The 26,930-nt window shown below is 39.2% G+C and overlaps 1 protein-coding gene across 1 annotated transcript; it reads left to right on the plus strand.

Moving 5' to 3' along the window:
- The first annotated feature begins 244 nt into the window (after positions 1 to 244).
- Positions 245 to 25,669, plus strand: tgfb5 (transforming growth factor, beta 5). The gene is made up of 7 exons (XM_028460379.1): positions 245 to 1,428; positions 8,098 to 8,261; positions 8,629 to 8,761; positions 8,956 to 9,066; positions 14,366 to 14,546; positions 15,489 to 15,642; positions 25,270 to 25,669. Exons 1-7 carry the CDS (start codon positions 1,071 to 1,073, stop codon positions 25,426 to 25,428), a joined length of 1,260 nt encoding a protein of 419 aa, XP_028316180.1. The 5' UTR covers positions 245 to 1,070; the 3' UTR covers positions 25,429 to 25,669.
- The last annotated feature ends 1,261 nt before the right edge of the window (positions 25,670 to 26,930 follow it).

Consider the following 26,930-nt stretch of genomic DNA (forward strand, 5'->3'; position numbering starts at 1 on the left):
CTATTTGTGTCTTTTACGCTGTTTATTGGTACTGGTAAATGAACTAAATATAAAGTGTTAATAGATTTCACAGCTTTGAGGCAGTGTTTATGTGTTTGCCTCTAGATATATAAGATATGTTTACCTGCGGTCAACATTTTTGCGGAGAGAAATATGCATGTGCGCGTGTCACGCCACCATGGTGACCTGTGTCCCTCCCTCGGCTGAAAGATGCTGCGCAGTGACGCACGGAGTTGATGCAGTCGCAGCTCCAGATGTTTTCCTGCCTCACTGAGCACGAGCTGTAGGTCCACTTCTTGGACTCTCAGCACAAGGGCTTCTTTCACATGTCTCTGCGTCACGGATTTCAAAGTGTTGAGACGCTGTCCTGCATGTTTTGACGTTTATGTGCGTGGGTTTTTCCTTCATAAATCACCTTCTTTCTGCGCGTTAGGGCAGTCCGCTCTGTTTACCATACCGTGGAGTAAGAGGAGCATTCTTTCTGTTTTTAAAGCCAAAGCTCGGGTCCCCTGAGGAGGATATGTGCCAGTGTTTCCCTCCGTGCATCAGGATCTCAGAGCAGGACGCGCGGGAGCTGCGTCGCTCCTGGTGAAGTGAACGCATTCCTCAGGTCTCCGTTTGGAGGGTTTGCGAAATGGGCTGAGCTGATTACTGCGTTTCCCGAAGAGCTGCTCGGTTATCCAAGGATGGACGAAGTGAACCGAGGACGGGTGGAACTCCTGAGTGTTCAGTCAGTAAATGATTTCACCTTCTGGAGCGCAGCGGGTTGGAGCTCCAGCTGTTCACCGTCTTTCTCCTCAGGGTGTGATTGTGGTCATATTTAAGATTTCGAGTTTTTTGTCACCATTTGCCTTTTAGTCGTACCTTTACCACTTAACCGTTTATTTTCTGTAGTTTCACTACAAGTTGCTGTGTTTTACTTTTCATTAAACTGATTTTGGGGGATTTTTTATTGACTCATTTGGGCCTGGACTCAGATTTTCCCCCGTTTTTCTCTGTTCGTAATCTGGAGACGTTCTCTCCACACCTCCACGGCCACTCTGGGATTATCTGATCCCTCCTCTCGGACCATGTGGCTCTCTCGCCTGGCGATGCTGTTGCTGCTCCGGTTCTCCGGTGTGTGTCCGGCGGAGGGTCTGAACACGTGCCAGTCCATCAACCTGGACGCACAGAAGTCGAGGCGCATCGAGGCGGTGCGCGGACAGATCCTGAGTAAACTGCGCATCCGCAGCCCACCGGATGACGACGAGGACCCTCCGTCGGGCTCGGTGACCCCGGAGGTCATGCTGCTCTACAACAGCACGCGGGAACTGCTTAAGGAGCGCGCGCACATGGCCGAGTCCGCGTGCGAACGGGAGAGCAGTGAGGAGGACTACTACGCCAAGGAGGTGCAGAGGATCAACATGGAACCACAACGACCAGACACCAGTAAGCAGGGCTCAGAGGTGGACTGGCACACCTGGCATTGTCCCGGTGGACCAGTCCGGTCCACTACGGTTTGTTTGTTTTTGGGTTTTTTTAATTTTTTATTAGCGAGTGGAGGCAGACATCCAAACAGGTGGCCAAAAACATTCCAAACGTGGCAAGAAAGGAGTGAAAAGTGACTAAAAAGCAGTCAAGATTGGGCAAAAAATGGGCAAATAAAGAGGAACCAGGTGGTGCGTAATGGCAAAGGATAGCTTAAATGGGCAAAACGTGGCAAACGATAGTGGAAAAAGGCTCAAATGGGGGGTGGGGGGGGAGGAAACAAGTGCTATTTCTAGGTAAAAAGTTAGCTTATTTGGATGAAAAGTGGCCAAAACAAATGAAAGAAAAGACGAAATTTCGATAAAAGTATCAGAACTGTTTGAAAAGGGGCAAAATTTGGAAGTTGCAAGGAGGAAAAAGGGTTAAAAAGGATTTCTGGGGGAATAATATTAAAATGAAGACAAACAGCCACTTTTTGAGCATCACTGACTTAGTAACTGCTTCTACATGGTGCTGCTGATAATGTAGTGGCTGGGCTGGACACAAAAAGCCAAGGTGGAATTTTTGTCCCAGTCCATCCCTGACAGTGGCCTTAGCAAGCCTTTATTACCACTAATAACACTACTTTAATACTAAGCTGTTTATTATTCAACTATTTCGCATAACCACTTTAAATAATAGAATAAGGGAGGTAAAGGATGCTCTATGTCACATATGTGTCAAACTCAAGAACCGGGGGCCAAATCCGGCCCTTTAGAGCATCAAATTTGGCCTGCTCGAGAAAGTAAAAATGATGGGGAAACGTTCTGTGAATGACCAATTAATTCAGTTGTAGATATTTCATCCCCTCCAAATACAAAAAAGCTATTAAAATTCCCAATAGTTGCAGACCTCAGTTTACAGTTGAAGATCCTGCAGCAGGGACTGATATACTCAGTCATACATAATTAACCAGTTATATATTATTTATATATCATTGATACGTAGAAATGCAAACCAGGGCTTTTTTTTTTTTTTTTACATCCTAAAACTGTAGTGAAAATGTATATAACAAAAAATATATTTAATATAATACCAATAACCAAAATATGTGCACCTTTTTATTTAAAAAAGAATAAACACATTAATGGGGCATAAACTATGGAAAGTCGCCATTTTTACACAGGATATGACGCATGTTTGTTAATTCCTGTTAGCTGTTGCTCGGCAACAGTGTTCCGTTGGTCTACGATTTCTGAACAATAATGGGGTGTAAAGCTAATGGTTGTTATAGAAACAGAAGACTCCCCCCCAAAAAAAACAAAACAAAACAAAAAACATTTCATTTGCGTCTCTAAGCCTAATAACGACCATAACATCGATACGGGATACGCACTAAAAACATTTCTGTTTGAACAAAATCTGGTGATATGTGAGGACCGCTTCAAGCCCAGCTGCTTTCAGAGGGATCTGTGGGCTAAGCTAATGGGCTAAGCTAATGGGCTAAGCTAATGGGCACAAAGCCAAAGTTACGTCTGAAATCAAACTATGTCGCGACAGAATTTCTTCACAGAAAATCTCAACGCAGCTCGTAAACGTACTTGTTTCTGTTTACATGGGCAGGTGTCATGGCACTAACCGTACCCCCACCAGATTGTTCCCTCCTACTTCCTGTTTACTGTTCATTAGGGCTCCGTCAGGTCCTGATCCTCTGCTCATCCTCCCATCAATGAACAGATTTCCTTTCACGCAGCTTTCATCACAGTTGTTAACCATATTTGTGCACTTCCAACACCAAACTACACAGCCTCGTTTCCGCTGGTAACAGCTCTGTCCGTTAGGCTAATTGTGATGCTGAGTCGGCGCAGGGAGGCATAGAAGAAGCAGGTAGTTGGTGAGAAAGGTGATATTTAATCCTCTCCTAATATACAACCTGTATGCTGCACTTTTATCACTGAGGGAGGGGATACACACGGCTGCTTAGTGCCATCTTTCTAAAAAGTAATTTTAATGTGTTTTTTATAAAAAGGTGCACATATTTCATTTATTGGTAATACACGACACACATTTTTGCTATATACATTTTCACTACAGGTACCCTTTAAACTCAAACTGCTCTGTATTTGGCCACTTTGACACCCCTGCACTATGTGGTTGTATGAAAACCAACTTCAGTTGAGCTCTGACGGCTCATCCTGTCATTCAGTTCAAATCCTTTGATTCCATCACTTAAAAAGCAACATTTCTCAACACATGCTAAGATGTGCTTTTGCTGTCTAACAATTCACAGCATCAGCATCTGTCAAGAGATTAAAAAAATGTGCAATTAATTAATCATGCTCTGTAATTCTTTTTTTTTTTAAATTGCACCTAAAAACTGCTGAGAAACGCCCTCAACTTGAGGTATTTTCATTTAAATTACTTTATTGTGGCAGATTAAAAACATTGATGTATAACAAAGGGGTTTTATGAAGTCATTTATTGTTTGTTTTTAACAGACTAGAACAGATACAGGCTTAGCCATTTACAGTCTAGTCCCAAAGGCTATGTGTCATATTGACGTGTACTTTGGTCAATCTCTAAACAACAGAAAATACAAGTGAAATAAAACTGCACATCTAGTGCTATAAGTTAGCACATCATAAACAATAAGAACACTTTTCTGACACCAGAACTATATTAATATTTAGGCTCTTGCTATTGGTCTGGACCTGAACCTCAGACAAATCTGACTATAGTTCCGGCACTTCTTGTGCGCATGCGTTTGCATGCACAGTAACAGGAATGCTGGTAGTTCCGTCACTGCCGGACCCGTGTCCTTCTAGCTATAGTTCCGTCAATTTTAGCCCTAACTCTATCCCTAACCCTGACCCAGGAAATACTCTACAAATTCTTTTTTTTGTATTTTTAAAAGTGGAATTTGCCGTGTTAAACATGTTAAAATGAAAGAAAAAAATACAATGTGAGATTCGAACCCACATCAGCAAAAGGAAAAATTCTTGAGTCTAGCGCCTTAGACCACTCGGCCATCCTAACACGCACATTACGCTTATGTAGAAAAGGTCTGGCAGTGACACACAGGAAGTACCGTGTGTCACTCAGGTTTGTCTGAGGTCCGGAACTAAAGACACTTTCGTAATTTTTATGCAGTGAGTTTGTTAATTTCTCAGTCACGGCATGCTTGCAGCAAGTTGCAGTTAGCATTGTCCGTGTGTCCGCGCTAGCTGTCCATGCTAGCTGCTACATGTTTAGCATTGAGGTGGCAGCAGAGGCTACAAAGTTCCGGTGATAAGGCAAACTCTTTCTTGCACAATTTGCACACAACTAGGCTTTAGTTTTCCATCCAGTGTTTTTATAAGGCAATATTAACGCAGACGAAGCTGAGCAGCTCGGTACTCTCTTGTCTTGTATTGTAGCCTGTGCATCAGTTTTATGGGTATACCGGGAACTCTTGAAATAAGAATGGTTCCGCACTGTTTGGAATGCTAAGAAAAAAAAAAAAAAACAGCATTTTTTTTTTTAGCGCGTTAATTTTTCCTGTAATTAATGAATCGCAATTAACGTGTTAAAGTGACAGCCCTAACATCCTGATATTCAATTTGCTATAATTCAGAATAAAAGGTACTTCCCTCCACTACAAAAGATCACGTTTTAAATCTACTGAGCTGCAGATGTGACCTTGGATAAAGCAGTATCTTCAGAGAAGAAATGGTGTTGATGGGTTTAGGGGTTATTGGTGGTGGATGCTGCTGTGGTGTATAATTACACTGGTGTCTAGATGGCAGGTAGGCATTACTAAAAGTAAAACCCACACTAGGGATGGGCGATATGGAGTAAAAAAATATATATATCCTGATTATTTCTGGTATTTATCACAATAACAATAAACATCACAATAAATTAAAAAAAACTATAAATAAATAAAACAATTCCCAACTTACAGTGTAAACAGGTTCCTTACAAACACAAATAAATCTGAATACATCAAACATCATAACTGCTGACTCAATGAGTTCATGAGCTGATGTTTTATGGAATATATTAGTGCATGTGGGTCACTCTATTCATGTTATTGTATGTAATTCAATTCATGTCATTTCCTCGCTTAAAATGAAATTATTTTCTAAAAAAAAGCACAAATAACGCAATCTGTGTTTTTACTGTTGATGAATCTTGTTTCATTTATCTGATAATGAGTTTCATAAAGTTATGATTAATAAATAAATCTGATTTCCTATAATTAAAACAGATCAAGTTGATGATTTATTCATTCATTATATTTAGGTGTAATTATCTCAATAGTTACATTAGTCTAGTGGGACCAGCTTTGTCTGTGAACATGTGAAATATAATTAAAAAATAGTGAATAGTGACATTAGTATTTATGCTAACATTTATTTCACACAACATGTGACATGTTTAGCTTTTATCCTTCCATACAAGTGTTAAATCTGATCATAAACAAATCGATGGCTTTCTGTGGTTTTATGACAGTAAGATGTGTTCTTTTTACTTGGTCTATTCCACTTAGGTAAAGTTAGAAAGATATTCACAGATTCAGCTTTTCCGTACTAATGACTCATCAACGGAACATTGCTTTTACAAAACCGATGCCTCGTTACAATCACAGCAAGGTGGACAGCAAGCGACAAGCAGATTTTCCTCAAAACAAGCCGTCCTCCACACTTGGGAATTTGTTTGGGCCTCTACGCGGAGCCGACTGGCTGGAATGCGCAGGGACCGTCTGCAAATTGCAACAGCGGAAAAAAATAAAAACCAGTAACTTCACACAGGAAAGTGGTCGTGTCATCAAACTCACAGCACACATCGATGAACTCTTCTTGGTTATACTACAACACTTAGTTTTAATAAATATGCATTCATGTACTTTTTGTGATTTTTATCATTAAATAAGTACTAAAATATCCAATAAACTGTAGTATAACATGTTGTAGTGTAATCAAACTCACAGCACACATAGATTAACTCTTCATTATTATACTACAACACTTAGTTTCAACAAATGTGCTTTTATAACATTTTTAGTGATTTTTTTTTTCTTCATTAAATTAGTACTGAAATGTGCTCTAACTGTCCTATAACATAGTTTTTTAAACTCAGAGCACACATAGATTCACTCTTCTTCACCAGGACACCATAGGAAAGAGGAAGAGAGCATGCACAGGTAGGCTTCTGAAAAATGACGTCTCAATCACAAGAGTTCTAGCTCGAGTTTCATCTCTGTCCCTGTGTTTATGGATGTGATGGAGGAACTGGAACTGGTTCACTTTGTTGGATGGTTGTCTGGTTTTAACCAAGTAGTGGTCCATGATGTATCGCAGCACGGCAGCTTCAAGTAGCCGTGACATGCATCGTCGTCTGTGTTTGTGTGAGGGCTGTAGGGCGGGAGGGGTTGTGCACACCACGGAGCTGCCGTGAGCAACGCTCCGCTCCAGAGAATAATAAGTTCACAACAAATGTGGGCAATTTTGGCCCCTGGAACAAGGTTTTTAGGGTCATTCTTGACTAAATTAAGGGACAAATGGCTCGTAGCCCTCGCTAATTTACAACATGGGCATTTATCGTTTCTATTGTGGGATGACTTAGTCTTATTGTTATGTTTTTGACAATATATCGTGAACGACGATATATTGCACATTCTTAACCCACACACACAGCAACCAGCCTCGTATCAAACAAAGAACTGCTGACACTTTCAGAAGAGAGTTTTCATTTAGTTTGAAGACACTCACCAGCAGCAGTAATCAGGGTTGAGGTTAATTTGAATTGTAATTACATAATCGGTAGTTTTATTGAAATCGTAATTGAAAAAATATGACGCTGTTGTAATCATCATTTAATTGTAATTAAGTTCAGATGATTTACTTTGTAATTGTAATTGGCATGAACATCTTATAAAGACTGTTATTTATAATGTAATTAAACACAAAACTGGGGAACCATGTTATAGTTCCATGGTATACACATACTGTACGCCTATTACTGTAAACCATTATTAAAATGTGTTTTGTATCTAGTTTACCTGTCAGTTCTCTTGAGGATCATTTTACCATTTCAAAAAAGGTTGAAATCTAGGAGTATACTGACAGAAAACAGGCTCAGACCGCCACATCAAAAATATTAATACAAATATTGTCATGGATAAGGAAGCCTAACAAGGAGACGAGAAACAAATTAGATGATAGATAATATTGTTTATTGTATTTTACATGTGATTTAAGACATGGGTCAAAACCAACCTGTTATCATAAGAGATGCTAACAGAAAGCTAACACAAAACCAAGTTTAAGTTTTATGGGCTTTTTAATTAAGGGGTTTATTAGGCTCAGTAGTTGTGATGTAATTGAACTTTAGTTATTGAGAACGTAATTGATTTCAGAAGGAAAATTATCATATATCATATTTTAATTATACCTGTAATTAGAAAAAATGCTGGTCAACGTAATCGTAATTGAGCTGTAATTGAACATGGACAACTGAAGATGTAATTGTAATTAAAAAATGTAATTGACCCCAACCCTGCTGTAACTACGTCCAAGACAAAGCATCAGTCCCACAGTTTGAAATGCTCAAACAAATACAACACTTTCAGTTGTGGTTTCACACTCGCTGGTTTTTATGGTTTTCCAGATGCAGTGCAGCCGGTAGCACCAAACCCATATTACAGAGTCGTCCATTTTGATGTCAGCGGTGTCGACCTGACCAACAGCACGTTGGTCAAAGCTGAGTTCAGGATCTTTAGAGCTCCCAACCCGCAGGCTCGGGCCTCGGAGCAGAGGGTGGAGATCTACCAGGTAACACTTTACTGTGACTGTGTTTAACTATTATCTCAGCTGAAAAATGCAGCACCCGTTCATTAAGTATATTTTTCAGAGTTGGCCTTTCTTTTAATAATGGGGTGTCACTGAGTTGTTCTGATCCACACATAGGTTTGGCTTATAGCTTCCAATGACAGATAAATAGTTGATTTTTCGGTAAAAATGCCAAATAATCAATTTCAAGATATTATATTTTAACTAAGAATGTTGATATTTTTTATTCTGGCCCATTAAAGAAGTTGAAGAGCCATATCAGCCCTTCACTAAAATAAGTTTGACACCCAGTATAAGAGTCATTACGTAATAATATACTCAACAAAAAGTCTTTGTATTTGATTATCAGCTGCTGAGACCAGATAAAGAGAGCACCTCCACCCAGCGCTACATCGATTCTCGCACTGTTCAGCTGAAGGCCAAAGGATCCTGGATCTCTGTGGAGCTCACAGAAACCATCAAAGAATGGGTCTCCGATCCAGGTCAGCTTCATTTCAAAGGAAACTTTCTTTCATTTCTTTCTGGAGAGGAAATGGCTTGTGTTGTAATGACTCACAAGCTTTGTTTTGAGAGGTTTTTGTGAAAGCTGGGCTGTGGTTTGTTGCCTGATGTTTCATCAATAGATCAGAGTTTGTAGGTGTTATTTTCATGACGTAGTTTCTGCTTTTTGTTCCAGAGAATAATGTAGGCCTGAAGCTGGGCGTCCATTGTCCCTGTTGCACCTTTGTCCCATCCACCAACAACATCGTTCCAAACAAGAGCGAGGAGCTGGAGGCGCTGTTTGCTGGTATGAGCAGAAAAAAATGACCTATGTATCCGATGTTGACATTCTATTTAATTATCTGAGGCACTGCCAGATCAGCAAGACCTAACATGTTATAAACCAGGGTAGGGCAGGGCGATATGGACCAAAACTCCTATCTCAATACACAATATAAATCTAGATCATTTTAATTCAAATGAAGTTTGACCCGAAAGACAATTCAGGGTTAAATTTGCTGATGTAATATGCTACACAGTCACATTTATTAACAAACAGCTGCACAAAAAGGGACAGCATGTGGTAGTGAGGCTTGTTTAGGGGAAGGTCTGGGTTAGAACACACTCAGTAATCCATTTAACTGTGCTTTTCATACTGTTCTATGATGCAGCAAAAACAGCGACTCCTAGAAGAAGTATTTTAAAATAATGCTAAACGATTAACCCTAATCGCGTCAATATTAAGGTTTTCACTACTGCGATCACCAAACCTCAGGCACTGAGGTTTTTTCTCATTTGAGTGATATATATGTTCACCAATCAGAATTACCGAGAACCGCCTTCCTGGGCTGCTGGCCAATCAGAGATGGTTACAGGACACACGCTTGTATGCGTCGCAGCGAGTCTCTGAGTGCGCTAACAACAACTACATTAGTGCCCTATAAAAGGTGACTGGCTGCAAAACAAAGTGGATCATCAACATCTGGAGAGATAAACCTTCACCCCTAACCCTGACATGAAGGAGCGATGTCCTCACCACGACTACTGCTCGTCTGCTGAGCCAAGTGCATTGGATTTAGTCGTCAGTGTTGTAGAGGAGGTGCGGGTGGAGAACGCTGCGCTCCAGGGACAGATGGGGAGATGACCATCAGCAGCAAGTTTGGCTTGGAATGGTTTGCTGCTTCAGATGAGCACATTAGGTTTTATACAAGTCAACAAATGCTATCAAAACATAGCTGTAGCTACTGTATTAAAGTAGCATTAGCGTTTAGCTAAACATAAAACAAGAAGAGCAACTCTGAATAAACGGGAAAAACTGTTTGTCAGTGAAAGGCCATTAGCTTATGCAAATGTATACGATGTCTGATGCTTTTTACTGCTATTGTTGAGTTGTGTGAGATTAATATGAAAACTAAAGTCATTTGTCATAATACTGTCGGGTTAGGAACCGGAAGTTCATTCACGGTCTTCACATTTCTAAAAAAAAAACGAAATTTAAAAAAATTGATGTGGAAAACACGGAATTTAGAAGAAAAAACGAAAAAGCGACCCTATTTAAAGAAAATAAGCTCTAAAAATATATATTTCGATATAGGCAATATTGTAATTTTCTATATGGCCAAAATCGAAAACTTGATATATCTTAATTCCCAATATATTGCCCAGCCCTAGACCAGGGGGGCCATTTCATCAAACCCACCTCAGGGTTTTAGCCTGGTTTAACCTGACAGTTAAACTGGGATCTCGCTGGAACAGGCATTTCATCAAAGTGTAAACTCCTCAGTTGCCATGGTGATGGAGTCTGTCCTTGATTGATTGATTGATTTGATTGTCGTGCATATCGGCTCCTGACCAGGGCTTGGTTTCCCTGGTGCTGAGGCTGCAGACACAATCATAAAACCACGTCCTTTTTTAAAAGATGTCATTTACAGTAATAGTCTAATTTTGTGGTGCTTCAAAACGCTCAACAAACTGTTGATTGTTTACAACTGTTCTCCAAACATTTTCACACCCTCTATGGCTGTGGTTCTCAAACTTTATTTTAAATGCACACTGACTTTTTTCTCAATTATCAATAATAATTTGTGCCTCAACTCTTTAAAATACAACAAAAGGTGAGGTTCAATTTCTAAAACGAACAAAATCTCAGAAATAAATGAATAAAAAGGCCTAAATTCATGGTTAATGTTGTACGAGACAGAAGAAGGAGCTTAGACACAAATAAATAATGTGTAACATGAGCTAAGGGGTAGTTGTGTTAAGAAATAAAGGCTAAGTGGTACATGAGGCAATAAAGTTTGGAAACACTGAACTATAGTGTATACATTTCAGAGTGGCCTTTTATCGTGGTCACCCTGAGGCACACCTGTGCAGTAATCATGCTGTCTAATCACCTGTGAGGTGGGATGGATTATCTCTGCAAAGAGGAAGTGCTCACTAACACACATTTAGACACATTTGTGAACAATATTTGAGAGAAATTGGTCTTTTGTGTTTATAGAAAATGTTTTAGAACTTTGAGTTCAGCTCATAGCTCATGGGAGCAAAAACTAAAGTGTTGAGTTTATTTTTTTGTTCAGTGTATGAACATATAGATCTTTGGTAACTCCTTTGTCAGTGACAGTAAAGCTCCACCCACAAAGTGACAGACTCCTGCCTTTGAGTATTGACTAGTTTACTTCATAAACTTAGCTCGTAAACCTCTGACTTGCTCATTCTATTACACCTCAAAATGACAAAGAATGTGTTTTTTGACATGATAACAAACGGTTAGAATTTAAAGCTGTAGCTCTATAGTTTTCACTACAATCTATAATTAAATCCAATACATTGCGTGCTTAGCTGTACGTGTGAAAACTGGCTGAAACATTTCTGCATCAACTTAAAGCAGCTAAGAGATTTGATCAAGCAAATGATCAAAATCTGCAACTGTTGTTTATATTGTAAATGTTTTATGGTTTTTGATTTTAACCTTGGAAATTCATAATTTAGTTTTTTTTTCCCCAAGTTTGAATTTTTGAAGAAGTTAATATCTAAATGCTTTCTTCCATTGTTTGATTTTTAAAAAAGTTAAAATTTTTCTAATCCAACATGTCACTGGTGGGGGGCTGGGGTGGGGATCACTGCTCACGTTGGGGTAATAAATCACTTTTTGAAGTTGAAGTGTATGGTAGGTTTTTATGGACAATCAAATACAGGCTGATGCTGATGCCTGCTGTCTACTCAGTGTGCCACATTAAATGAACTGTATGATAACTATGGTATTCATAGTGAACCTGACAGTCTGTGGTGGTAAAAGCCAGAGAAACAGTGAAAAGATAGTTGTGTAACTGTGTGGAGCAGCTTCACACCTGCAGGTAAACGTGAGCACAAAGTGAATCTATCAGGCAGCAATAATGCAGAAAGTGTTCCTCCACACACTGCTTCAGTATATACTAGCGAATACCAGACTGTCTGTGTTGGTTCATTTCGGGCCCCAAATTATAGCACTTACTTTGGATTTACTCCAAGCTGAGCCAAGTTGATTTATTTTTCCAGCACCTGGAAAAAGAATCCGGCGTGTGATACTGGTGTTGGACAAGTAGGGGCCTGTTTGGAGCTGCTATAGCTCACAACTTAGAGGGAAATTGTGAAATAAGAGAAACAGTTGCATCTGGTTTGGGAAAACATCTGTATCACATCTGCTTGCCGTACTTGTGCTGTCAAATCTGTAGAGCAATATTGTGGAAAGTTTTAGAAGTGTGGACAAATTGGCGTGTAAAACTGGACAGTTTTTAATCTATCTTTCTCTGGGAGACACCAACCAGAGAGAAAATGCAAACTCGACTGAAAAATGTTCTGCGGTATTGGCATCAAATAGTTTACTTTTAGCAGTGCAATTGATCAGCCTGGCTCTTTATTCATTTTAGTTGTGTTCCACATTCATTTATATTACATGTGTCAAACTCTAGGCCTGGGGGCCAAATCTGGCCCTTTAGACTATCCAATCCATCCGATTATAAAAAACATGAATTATTGTGAAAATGACCAAATAATTCAGTTTTAGATATCTTAGCCCTTCCAAAGTCAATTATCACATGACTGCAGTTGTTTGAAATCCAAAATTGTTCAAAGAACAAAATGTTCCTCAAATTATTTCACAACATTTCTCCAAATTAAATAAAAATTGGTCACAAAATCAATTTAAAAGAGAACATTCTGCAGGGACGGACATCTGTCACTTATTGCCTGGATATTGTCGGTGCCTTACATACTTTGTGTATCATTTATAAGTCAAAGTGCAAACTTGGGGACATTAATTGCTAGTTTTCTCTAAAATTTGCAGCCCACTTAATATTAAGATCATACAACTTCATATTTGGCCCCTGATTTAGATAATAATTCACTGGGTCCATATGAAATCCACACATGGATACGTGTTATTGTTTAACTTGTTGAGGCAGAATTCAATACAAAGCTAAACCTGAGCTAAAATAAACACATCATGCTCCATCATCAGGTTTAAAAACTATTAATTTTACTGGTTGATTGTAGAGTACAAGTAAAAATACATTTCATGTATTTTTCTTAACATCAAAAAAAGACTAATGGTACAGTACAATGGTGGAGTGGTTGGTAATTGTACTTTATAGCAGGAAGGCCCTGAGTTTGACTTACAGGGTGGACTTACTGTATGTGTGGAGGTTTGCATGTTCTCTATGTTATTGTGTGCATTTTCTCTCTGAGCTCTGGTTTCCTTTGACATAGAAAAAAAGCTTCAAACTTGGTCATGGTTGTGATGCTGTCGGTCCAGCTCAGATCATCAGTCTCATCTGGAATGCATTTGCTTAATCATGCATTGGTTGCAAAGAGTAACTTGCTCTTTTGTATTATTGATGGGTAGATATGGTTATTTGCTGCTAGAAAATTAAGGACATTTATTCGAATAGGTTGAAACTTAATTGACAAATGATTTGACATGCCCCTGTGTGATGTGCTCACATATCTGACCACAGTGGAACACGTTCAGGGGCAGTCAACACAAGCACTGCTGCCAAACACCAAATTTGTCCAAGGATGTAATGAGAAACTTTAGCTGCAGCTGAATTTAAATGCATGTCATCACTCAGAGACACATTCCAAACCACATTCAAACCTACAGCCAGTTTAGAGACTACAATTATTAACTAACATTACTCTGAGTATGAGAGGAAATAATAATAATAAACTCTAACATTGTAGGTGACTCATTCCTCAGTGGTTGAAGCTGTTCAAGTTTTTTTGTTATTTTGCTGGTTTGTTCTGATGTTTGACCTTATTTATTGTATTTTTTCCTTGAAATATACAAATTCAGCAAATTCATTGCATTTTCCAGTTGACAGTAATTCAGGGGCTATCTGATCTAAATTACAGTAAGTAAAGTGTTACCAAATATTCCAACAAAATGTACCTCTAGAAACAAAATCCATTCAGTAACCAGTGACTCAGTCAAAACATGATCATTGTAGCTGCAACTCTCTGAAAATGTCAGGCATTGATCCAATACAAATTCAATCAGAGGAGGAGATAGATTAAAACTGAGATATTTCAAGCATAGCTTATTTTCAAACCCCTCTGTGTTGTTGCAGGTGTGGACGACGAGCGTCTCCGCCAGATGAGAAGACCCGGTCAGGTCAAAGGTCAGGCTGATTTCAGCACCAAGACTCCACACCTCATCCTCACACTGCTGCCCAGCGACAGGTTGGACAACCCGGCCAAGAAGAACCGCAAAAAGAGGGCGGCAGCCACGGACAGCACCACCTGCTCCCGGTACGCTGCCCACATGTCTGATAGGAGTTTAATATTAGCGCAGTGAGCTCAGGCCAGGATTAGGGTCAGTTACATTTGTGAATTACATATGTTCAATTATCCATGTTCAATTACAACTCAATTATGGTTACAGTGACCAGCATTTTTCCCAATTACAATTATTGTTTTTCCCCTGAAAGTCAATTACAACTAAGTTTTCAATTACTAAAGTTCAATTACAATTAATCAAAATAATGAACCTTTAACAAATACGCCCATGAAACGTGACTTTCCTCTTGTGTTAGCTTTCTGTTAGCATCTCTTATGATAACGGGTCAGTTTGACCCATGTCTTAAAACAGCTTAAATGACACTAAAAACATTTTTTGTTGGTGTTGGCGTCTGAGCCTTTTTTCTGTCAGTATACCCCTAGATTTACTGGTAGTGGGAAAAGATGATCTGAAACATATTTTAATTATGTGTAATTATGTAATTATGTGTAAGCCATAGAACTGTAACATGGTTCCACAGGATTGCATTTAATTACATTGTAAATGACAGTTTTTATAGAATTTTCATGCCATTTACAATTACAAAGTCTAATATCTGAACTGCAATTACAATTAAATTATGATTACAACAGCAACATGTTTTTTCAATTACAATTACAATTTTAATCATGCCATAATTGTAATTAATTATCAATTACGCTATTACAATTATAATTGACCCCAACACTGACTCAGGCTTTAGGTGTGTGTGTGTGTGTTTTCAGTCTGGCTCACTTTGAAAAGCATTGTTACATTCCTAACTCTTTGTTTAGACTGCGCTGACAGGCATGCCTCACATTATTTAGACTGCTTCACACTGCAGGAGAAAACTCTGGCATGACCCGACCTTTGGGCCCCAGACTGTGGGGATTTGAGCTGAGATGCTGAGGTGTGTGTGTGTGTGTGTGTCTCAGCGGCTCGGACCAGGGCTGTTGCCTTCGCTCGCTCTACATCGACTTCAGGCGCGACCTCAACTGGAAGTGGATCCACGAGCCAAAGGGCTACAAGGCTAACTTCTGCGCCGGCAACTGTCCGTACTTGTGGAGCGCCAACAACCACTACAACATGGTGAGTCCAAGGACACTGCTCCAAGACTCAAGGTCAACATCACACATCCATCTCTCTCCACAAGTGGCTCTCTCCTGGGAGTTGCTTCAGAAACTACCATCAGCCCGAAATAATCAGCTGCAACACCAACTATGCAAATACTCATGCTTTAAGTTATCTACTGAAAATTGTTATTCAGTGGCAAATATCTACCAGGTGTTAACAAAACACACATTATATAATCTCAAGCTCTTTTAAACAGACTTAAAGGGGCAGTATTATGAAATATTCAATTTATAATGGATTTGCCACAGTCATATACATTCCTTTAGCATCATTCAGGGGGCCAAAGTTGGGAAAGGTTCTGTTTTCTCCCTCCCTTGGTATTACGTATTTTGTAAAAAGTCAGCTCCAAACGTGCAAATTGGATTTTTGCCCCCTTATCACTCATAAGGGGGAAACTCCTCCTCCTGACAATCCTGGCTCCTCCTACCCTATAAGAATGTGAGATCCTCCCTCTCAAACTACCTTACAGGTAAAACAAACATGGTGAAGGCAAGGCATTGTCACTAAAGTTTTGGGCTACATTGAACAATGGACAAATATATTTTTACTCAGTGAGTGGATTTTATCTTTGCTGGTCATGTACCAAGCAAAATGGAAATAGAGTCTGAAATGTCAGCAGAAAGGTCTGGTCCCCCGAGTCTGGATATGTGCATCATTCCCAGGTAGAGACCAAATTGTGCCCGCGAGAGCCGAAACACAGTTTTCGGTTAGAGTCCTAATTGCACCTGCTGGAAGTCGTGCTCGTTGCTCAAGGACCCATCAATTGGACCAGGGGCCTGTCTGGTGCCCCTTTGGCCGGGCAGGGTGTCATGTCCCTGGGTAGAGTCCTGGCTGGCAAGGCCTGGAAGTCTCTTCCATCGATTAAAAAAAAAAAGTGATCGGATTGGGTCGAACGAGGTATCAGCTGAAAGGTCTGGTCCTCCTGATTGATGTGTATCATTCCCAGGTAGAGTCTGGATTGCTCTGGAGGTCCTAAAAAAGTTTGTGTTTCCCTCTACCAGGGGTAACCTCGGTCAATGGGAGTCAGCGTCTTCTGACCCAAAAATGGCCTGTTTTTAGGAGCGGTCTGACTGACTGCTAAAACACCGGAAAACAGGCGAGTTTGGGAAAATAAACGTCAAATACTATGTTGTTGGGGTTCTTAGAACAACTGTAAATGGATGAAAAATAGCATAATACTGGACCTTTAATGCTGTCATTGAGCCAATGTGAAAGAGCAGCTACTGAGAAGCTATTGTCAAAGGCTGATATGTGATAATGATACTCATTCACTAAACTGAGTAAAATCAAAGTGATAAAATCTTCAGCTGTTCTATGTCATTACAGGCGCTGCTTTAAGTGGGAACAAAAGTGCAGGTTCTCCCCTTAATGACCTGCTGTCTGTCTGTCATACAAATATGGAGAAATCTAGATCAGGCTTTACTGCACTCTAAAGCAGTCTGTGTACGCCGAGGGGTACGCAATGACACTACAGAGACACTTGGAGAGGAAATTACAAATAGAAATATAGTAAAAATATGGGGTTTTATGTTTTTTTTTTAGTTAAAAATGATAATCATTATCAAGTGTCAAACTCATTTTAGTTCAGGGGCCAAATACAGAGCACTTTGATGTAAAGTGGGCCACAGATTTTATGCGGGAAAATGAGTAATTTCAACAATATTGTGCCCTAGTTTTCACTTCCACCTATGCATAAAATACAAAATATGTAAGAAACTGACAATCTACAAGCAATAAATGACAGATATCAGTCCCAACAGAATCTTCACAATACATTTTCTAGATTTTTTGACCAATTTCTACTTAATTAATGGAAATATTATGTCATAATTTGAGGAAAATTTAAGGATTTTGTAAGAATTTTTAGTTTTTTTTCAAAAGTTTAATATTAAAAATGACTGCAATCATGCGATGTAAGCACCGGGAAAACTCTGAGCCCCTGCAAATATTGTTGAGTTTCATTTAGACAAGGATTCATGTTTTTTCTGTCATATTTACTTTTTCTTGGGGCTGAATTAGATGCTCCAAAGGGCGAGATTTGGCCCCCGGGCCATGGGTTTAACACATGTGATGGAAATTATCTTGATAAGAACATGAAGTGAAAATACAAGAGTTGGTCTCGGTCACACCAGGCTTGAGATGACCAGAATAAAAAACTTTAGAAATAAATCTATTTAGGAGGCACTAAATACTGTTTCATTCCACTTATTTACAAAATGAGATTCTTTAAAATGTGTCTTTTCACTCATTCATTTAAACATTATGCTTCATACTTGTTTTTTCATTTTGTTCTGAGCAAAATGTTTGAGTCGGATAAAAAATGTCACTTGGATTCAGAAATAAGAGAAGGGGGGTACTCGAGCCAAAAAAAGATTAGACACTGGTATAGAGAAGAAGCTACAGGAAATGAACTTTATTACCATCTTAAAAATCCAAGCTGTAGAGAAATAATGAGCCCTGACCTTGAGCCCTGGTAGAATACTTCACCTATAGAGTGGTGAGCATCCACAGACTCTACTTTGAGGGTGGGGGCTGTAACACTGTGTACTCTAATATGGATACAGGGGCTACAAATGGTGGAATAATGGTGTTTTCCAACCACAAGCTTCTTGTCCAAACTGTATTTTCCCTGAAATCTGGAGGTTCATGGAAACAGTGATGGTCTTTAAGCAGGGACGCAGCCAGTTTATATAAACAAAAAACATCTGGGACTGTCACTAAATCCCATCCAGCTACTCCCCGTTTCTGGTAAATGTGTCTGCTTTGGAACAAAATCTAATCAGGTTTTAGCTCCATTTTACGGCACACAGAGAGATGTGTGACATTTTCCTTCTATAGAGCCCGAAGTGCATTGTTTGTGGTCAAGAACCACCACAGATTACAGAATGACTGAGCCCAGTGTCAGAAATTGGCTGCTCGATCACACAAAAAATTGATTTCCATTGATTGGCGTGTGCGTGTGTGTGCGTGCGTGTGTGTGTGTGTGTGTGTGCGTGTGCGTGTATGTGTGTGCATGTATGCGTGTGTGTGTGTGTGCGTGTGTGTGTGCGCGTGTTTGTGTGCGTGCGTATTTGTGTGCGTGCGTGTTTGTGTGCGTGTGTGTTTGTGTGCGTGTGTGTGTGTGTGTGTGTGTGTGTGTCAGCCTGAACTTTCAAACCCATTCACATCAGTGGCTGATTCTGGTGTTGTTTCTGCCAGGCTTATGATTGAGCTCCTCAGGCCCTGATTGGTCCATCTAAACCGTCTGATGATTAAGGCATTCAACAGGATATGAACTCATAGTCCTGGCCTAAACCCCTCAGAACTGTTCCTGTGGCTTCTGTCAGCAGTAACACAATCCATAGCAATCAGACAACTTGGATTTTGTATTTTCACCAAACCTTTCCCCTCCTAATATTTTGGCACAAGCAGATCTTTCTCTCATAGGTTGTAGTTCCTGAACGAAACAGACTGTTTGTAAATTAAACATCATTTCACAACTCAACCAATTGTTTAAATGGTTTCTCTCTCATTAAGACTGGTCTCAAACACTTGTTTTTGTGTTCTTTTCTGTTTATTTTTATTGCCAGGCCAATTAAGTGCAAAGCTCAGATTTTACAGCCGCGAGACCTTCTCCGCGTAATTGGTGTCACACTGCTCGGCATTGTATGACCCACATTAAATGTAGAAAGTGTCTATTTGTACGGTTGCCGTACGGACAACCCTCTGTGCTATTGGTACGGTTACCAAAGTACAAATACGTAGCGTGTTAGGGTTAGGTTTTGGGTGAACGATTCTCGGATCGATTCTGAATGCATCGTTATTGATTTTTTTTTATTTAAAAAAAAACGTGTGTATATATATGTATATATATATATATATGAGAGGAAAGTATTTTACATTGCAGGAGACATTGTAACTGCACTGAAACCTTGGCATGTTGACCAGCTTGTGTTTTTTTCAATAAAATCTATAAAGAAACAAGCTAACTTTCTGCTTTGTTGTTCAAGGCATATACCTCAGTTAAGTTGCACTAAAGTCAAAGTTGGTTTAAAATAGAGGTGTCCCAATCCAATATTGATATCGGATATCGGTCCGATATCAGCCAGAAAACGAACATCCGATTTTATCGGACTGCATCTACAATTGCCGATATAAGCTCTTAAAGTAACCTACTGTTGCTGACTTTTGTTCTCTGTTTGAGTAACATCATATGATCAAGCCTTTTCTAACATTCAACGCTACAAAATAAGTAATCAAAGTATTTATGATTCATGCTGATATCGTATTGGATCAATATCGGCATCAGCCAATACACAAGGCTGTAATATCGGTATCATATCGGAAGTGAAAATGTTATATTGCGACATCCGTTGTTTAAAAGCCACAGGCAGATTATATGTTATTTTTTTATTTTAAGTTGTTGGCACATGGCATGTTAAAGCCAATGTTTTGAGTGTAAAATATGCCAATAGAATATATTTCATACATAATGTTCTCATGAAGGTGTACACATTTACAGATTAGTTGTTTCTTGAGTCAAATTGTAAAAAAAATCACAATAATCACCTTATACTTTAATATCGGGATATATCGTATCGTATCGTGACCTATGTATCGCCTGGCATTTGGCGATATGATTCGTATTCTCTAGTTATAGGCAACAATTTTTAGGGATAGGTTTAGTCTTAGTGACGTGACTTAAACTGGCCAAATAGTGGCGCTGTGTATGGATAGAATGTCGGTGTATTGATAGGGCAACCGTACGGATGGCCACTGCTTTAACTGTAACACCATTCTGTATTTCACCACCTGGTGAAACAGAGCAGGAGAGATAAACAGGAGCTTAGAGGAGAGACTGGCAGACGCATTTAAAACACGTCCCAGGAGAACAAGGACTACAGAGAAGCACTAAGGATCATGGGACATGTAGGATTTTAATGGCAACTACTACGCGGTGGTGGACCCAAGTATGTTTGAGCCTTAAGACAGTATGTAGTAAGTAAGTATGTATGAAAATACAGTACTTAGTCCAGAGTTTATCCTAAACACAAGTAGACCTGGATAAGCAAACAAACACAAAACTACTATATAAAACAACAAAATATACAATACTAACAATCTGGCTATTAACATCATAGTAAAATATCTACAATTTAGCCATAAACAAATTAAGTGTAACAGGGGTCATCTAAAGTTTTAAATACTCGTTTTAAAACTTTTTATATAGTATAAAGCGCTACATAACTATATGTTATACAGCGCTTTATCATAGACACTCAAAGTCGCTTTACAGAATTAAGGGATTATTCTTTCACTCCACACTTAGGGTGGTAAGCTACTGATGTAGCCACAGCTGCCCTGGGGCAGACTGGCAGAAGCGAAACTGCCATGGTGCGTTTATAGACCCCCAAAATATTCTGGAGAATTCATGGATGAGTTTGCTGAACTGCTGTCAGTTGTATGCACTGAATACAACTTTTTAATAATAATAGGTGACTTAAATATTCATGTAGACAATAACATGGACAATACTGCCAAAGAACTGTATGCTTTAATGGATACTTTTGGTCTTACACAACATGTGACTGGTCTGACACACACTCAAGGTCACACTTTGGATCTGGTTATTTCTAAAGGTGTTGATATCTCTGCTGTTGATGTAAGAGACTTAGCTCTATCTGATCATTTCTGTGTCTTTTTTGACCTCGAGACTGTAACATCTGTCCCCCCTAGTTTTGTGTGTTTAAAGAAAAGGTACATAAATGAGAACACAAGTGCACAGTTTATGGAAGCCATAGCAATGACACCAACATTGAGTGCTGAGACGGTTGATGATCTTCTGGATGAGTATAATAGAAAAGTCTGTAATGTCATAGATGTGGTGGCTCCAATCAAAACTAAGAGAAAACCAAACACACAGAAAACACCTTGGAGGAGGACTGAGATAATGCAGAATCTGATTGTAGAAGAGCTGAGCGTAAATGGAGATCAACAAAACTCCAAATTCATCTAGAACTGTACAAAATAGGTCTGCAAAAAATTCAATGATGGCTTGTTCAAAGCAAGGCAGCAATACTTTTCTGAAATTATTGCCAAAAATGTCAACAACTCTCGCACGTTGTTTTCTGTAATTGAAAAGCTCACAACCCCCCAGATCAGATAGCCCCTGAATTACTGTCAGCTGGAAAATGCAATGAATTTGCTGTATATTTCAATGAAAAAATACAATCAATAAGGTCAAACATCAGAACAAACCAGCAAAATCACAAAAAGCTTGAACAGCTTCAACCACTGAGGGATGAGTCAACTACAATGTTAGAGTTTATTACAGTGAACCCAAAAACAATAGAGGAGACTGTTCAGCAGCTGAATCCATCAACATGTTGCCTTGACACAATACCCTCAAACTTCTTTAAAACTGTTGTAAAGTCAATTGTCACTGATTTGTGTCAGATAATTAACTGCTCATTCCAATCAGGCACCGTACCAAAATCCCTGAAAGTAGCTGCTGTGAAACCTCTGTTAAAAAAGAGAACACTGGATGCCTCTATACTGGCTAACTATAGACCAATCAGCAACCTTCCATTCATGGCCAAGATCATTGAGAAGGTGGTCTTCAACCAACTGAGTCAATTTTTAACATTCAACAAAATATTTGATAAATTTCAGTCAGGTTTTCGTTCTCATCACAGCACTGAAACTGCTCTTATCAAAGTGATCAATGACATAAGGTTGAACACTGATTCAGGAAAAGTATCTGTTCTCATTCTGTTGGATCTAAGTGCTGCATTTGACACTGTAGATCATACAATTTTGTTGCACAGATTGTAAACATGGGTTGGACTAAATGGAAAAGTAATCCAATGGTTTAAGTCATACTTGGAGGAGCGAAGATATTTTGTAAGCATTGGAAACTTTGAATCTGACAGATTACCAATGTCCTGTGGGGTTCCTCAGGGCTCTGTTCTTGGACCTCTTCTGTTTAGCCTTTATATGCTTCCTTTAGGACAAATTTTACAGAACTGTAAGGTTGATTATCAGAGCTACGCAGATGACACACAACTATAAATATCACTGAACTCAGATGACTATGGTTCCACTGAAATGTTGTGTGACTGCTTTGAAAAATTAAACTGTTGGATGAGTGAAAACTTCCTTCAACTAAACAATGACAAGATGGAGGTGATTGTCTTTGGTAACAAGGAAAAGAGGACTGCTGTCAGCGAATACCTTGAGTCTCGATCTTTAAAAGCTAAAGACCAAGTCAAAAACCTTGGTGTTCTGATTGACTCAGATCTTACATTCAGCATTCAGATCAAATCTATCACAAAAACAGCTTCTACCACCTAAAGAACATCTCCAGAGTGAAAGGTTTAATGGCTCAGAAAGATCAGGAGAAACTGGTCCATGCTTTTATCTCCAGCAGACTGGACTATTGTAATGGTCTTCTGACAGGAATCCCCCAAAAGAGCATCAAACAGCTACAGCTGGTTCAGAACGCTGCAGCTCAGGTCTTAACCAGAACAAAGAGGTCAGAACACATTAGTCCAGTTTTAAAGTCTTTACACTGGCTCCCAGTCAGCCTCAGAATAGACTTTAAAGTTCTGCTGCTGGTGTATAAATCTGTGAATGAGTTTGGTCCAGAATACATCAGTGACATGTTAGTCAGGCATGAACCCAGCAGGTCTCTCAGATCTATGGACACAGGTCAGATAGTGGAGCCCAGAGCTCACAGTAAACATGGTGATGCTGCTTTTAGTTGTTATGCTGCAAAGAAGTGGAACAAACTGCCAGCAGAGCTGAAGTCAGCATCTAATGTGAACATTTTTAAATCAAAGTTAAAGGCACTTTTTTTCTCTACTGCATATGATTGAGAGAGAGATTTTTGGTCATGTTGATGTCATGATGATTTTACTGATGATTTTAATTGATTTTACTGATGATTTTAAATGTTCTTATTGATTTTAAACAATTGAATGTTTTATCATGTAAAGCACATTGAGTTGCCTTGAGTATGAAATGCGCTATACATATAAATGTGCCTTGCCTTGCCTTACATTCAGACTAGGCAATGTGGGTGAAGTGCCTTGCCCAAGGACACAATGACAGATACCACTGGAGTGACTGACCCCCCATTTTATTGTATTCGCAAGCTCAATATTTCCAGAACATACTAAACAGTAGATTTGTCCACTTAGGGGTGTCTGGACTGTATGTAACTTAAAAATTGTTATATAACAATTATTAATACATTTTTCTATATTGGTCTGATCAGAAAAATCTTTTCAGTAAATTTAGTACTAACTTATTCCCAATGAATGCCTTTGATTTTAGGTCCAGTGCATTTGGTAACAAAATAGAATATCTATATAATACAGTTTAATATATAATCATCAAGGATTTTCCTGTGATTTAAACTTTGCAAAATAATTTGGGGATGTGTTCTAATTCTTACTCTTTAACCTTTTCCACACTTTGACACCACAAATGTAAATGTGTTCTATTTGGATTTATTGGAAAAGACAAACACAACTTGCTGCATAATTGTAAAGTTAAATGGAAATTGTCTTTTATAGCATGATTTGTGGAACGACTGATACTACTTTCACCCTCCTTCCACCCTTCTCTGCTCAGTCTTCATAATGCAGATGTTTTCCAGCAGATGTCTGAGTGAGGCATTCACATGACAGCTTTTTTACACAGAGGTTAGACGGCACACAGCTGTATTATTTACACATTAGGAACCTTTTGAAAGCATCTGGTCACTGGATTTTATTTCAGGTATCAGAGTTAAAGTTGCTAAATACTGGTGCATGCCACACTTTTCCTTTATTTTTAAAATGATTTCAACACCATGTATCATTATCCTACCACGTTCTAATTATAGAGCATATGGTGTTGGTCAATCACATAAACACATTTACATTTGTGCTTGTAATGTGACAAACTATGGGAAAGTTCAAGGATTATGGATACTTTTGCAAGTCACAGTATGTTAAGAAGTTTACCGCAGATTGTAAACACAAATACCACACTTTAAATGAATTAAATTTGTAAATCATATAATGAGGTAACAGCAGTGCAACATCTGAAGGAGCCAATACTACGTACCGCTACTTTATTTTTATTTAATTATATTTTTTCTCTCTCTCTCTCTTTCTCTTTTTTTCATTTACCCTCTCTTCTCTAAATTTTATTATATCAATTTTGTATATGTATGTGTATATATATATACACATACATATATATATATACAGTATATATATGTATATATATATATATTGTTTTGACTATTATTGACTTGTTTTTGTCTACTCCCCTCACCCTCTAATAGCACAATACCGATATTATAATTATTATAATATCACACACACACACTTACTGTATTATAATGTATAAGAGTTGTAAATACTGTCTAGGTTCTATGGCATTTTTTCTGTAATTGTCTCTGTCTTAATGTTGTATGTTGTGCAAAAAAGAAAAAAACTAGAGCGCACGTTTAAAATCTGATGGCTTCCCTCCACCGTTCCTCTGATTTGGTCGTATTTATTGTCTGAATAAAGCTGTTTATGTTCCTAATTCTCTGTGTCTCCTGCTCAGATCCTGCCTCTCTACAACAAGCTGAACCCACAGGCCTCAGCTTCGCCCTGCTGCGTCCCTCAGGACCTGGAGCCCCTCACCATCATGTACTTCATAGGCCGTACGCCCAGAGTTGAGCAGCTCTCCAACATGGTTGTCAAGTCTTGCAAATGCCACTGAAAGGCCTGATACGAGCAGAGCTACAGACTGTGTGTCTATGAGCCAGTGAAGCACACGGATCCTCACAGCTCTGCTGTTTGATCGGCTTCATCACATCCTTCATCTTATTTTTAACAAATAGCAGGATTTTGCTACATTTTTTTAAACTTTTCCCGGGGATTTTTTTCTGGAACTATCTGTTTGATATTAGACTGTAAATACGACCACTATGATAGCTTTATGAAACCAGTACCTGGACATTTAAGATCAAAGTGGCGTTGTGTGATTTGAACTCATTGGTTGGTGCATTGCAGGATAAAGATCTGTTTCTATCAGGGATTTTATTTTGGCCCCGCTGGGTTCCCGTGGTGACATGCGGTAGAGCGGCTCAGACGAGTGTCTGTTTGCCTTGGGTGAAGAGGTGTTGATAGGAGGGAGGCGGTGTGGAAAGATTTGCAGACTGAGATCTTTTGCTGAAGGCGGCCGGACAGATAGGAAACACAGAGATGGAGAGAAACTGTGTCCAGGAGAGGCCCCTGCCAGCTCTCTGTGGTTCCTGGGCTCAATGTGCCCGGCGTAAACAGGATGTGAAAGATTTCCAGACACCGACTCGACCACTCACGAAACTCCAGATTTAAACACTCCCCTCATCTCTTCTGTCTCTCTGTGTGTGTCACTCGAGGTTCTGGGATTTGTGGTGGGAGGAAAGAGAGGCTTTGAAATGAGATGTGGGATGATAGGCCTGGATTTGGAAGGTGGTATTTTGCAGCCTTAGCAAATTTGTAACTCTTTGGGTCGAGCTCAAGCATTATATAATCGCACTCTGCTTTTCCCAATATGCATTCATTATCTTATTGTAAAAAGCTGATGACTCATAACTGCGATTACATTCTTTCATACCTGTGTTTAGCATCAGCCTCAGTGACACGCTCACAGACTCTCTGCACCCAAACATCCACACAAACCGCTTTTGATTAAAACTCTAAAGGCAGAAATGAAAAAAACATCCCCAGGGCTGGTTTTAAATATAGGCTCTATGGCATGCAAGTGGTTAGTGTGTGAGAGAGAGACGGAGTGAGTGCCCAGTGTGTGTGTGTGTGTATGGTGAGGTCATACATGATAGCACACATTTGTTATAGTGACTTTATTTTAGGGTTTCCAGAGTAACAACATATGCAGCAGCTGTTCTTTCTGTGATGTGTACGTATTATGATTGTCATCCACAGAACACACGTGTAGGCTGAGTCCATGTGTTGATGGTGACAATAAAGTGAATGGGAAGAAGTTTCCAGAGTGGTGTAGTGGGTTTTTTTGTGCACTGAGTGGATTTATACAGCGGCGGCAGGAATCATTTATTCTGAAACAGCTGGCAGTGAAATTATATAAGTGGAAATTATTCTGCTCAACACAGAAAACGTCAGTTTGTCCCCCTATACATACATAAAGTGTGATATAACTGTAGGTAACCTTTACTCTACAAGGAACCATTTAACCTCATCTCACCTGGATTAAAGTCCTCCTGA

Source organism: Gouania willdenowi, chromosome 10, assembly GCF_900634775.1.
Source record: "Gouania willdenowi chromosome 10, fGouWil2.1, whole genome shotgun sequence".
Lineage (NCBI taxonomy): Eukaryota > Metazoa > Chordata > Actinopteri > Blenniiformes > Gobiesocidae > Gouania > Gouania willdenowi.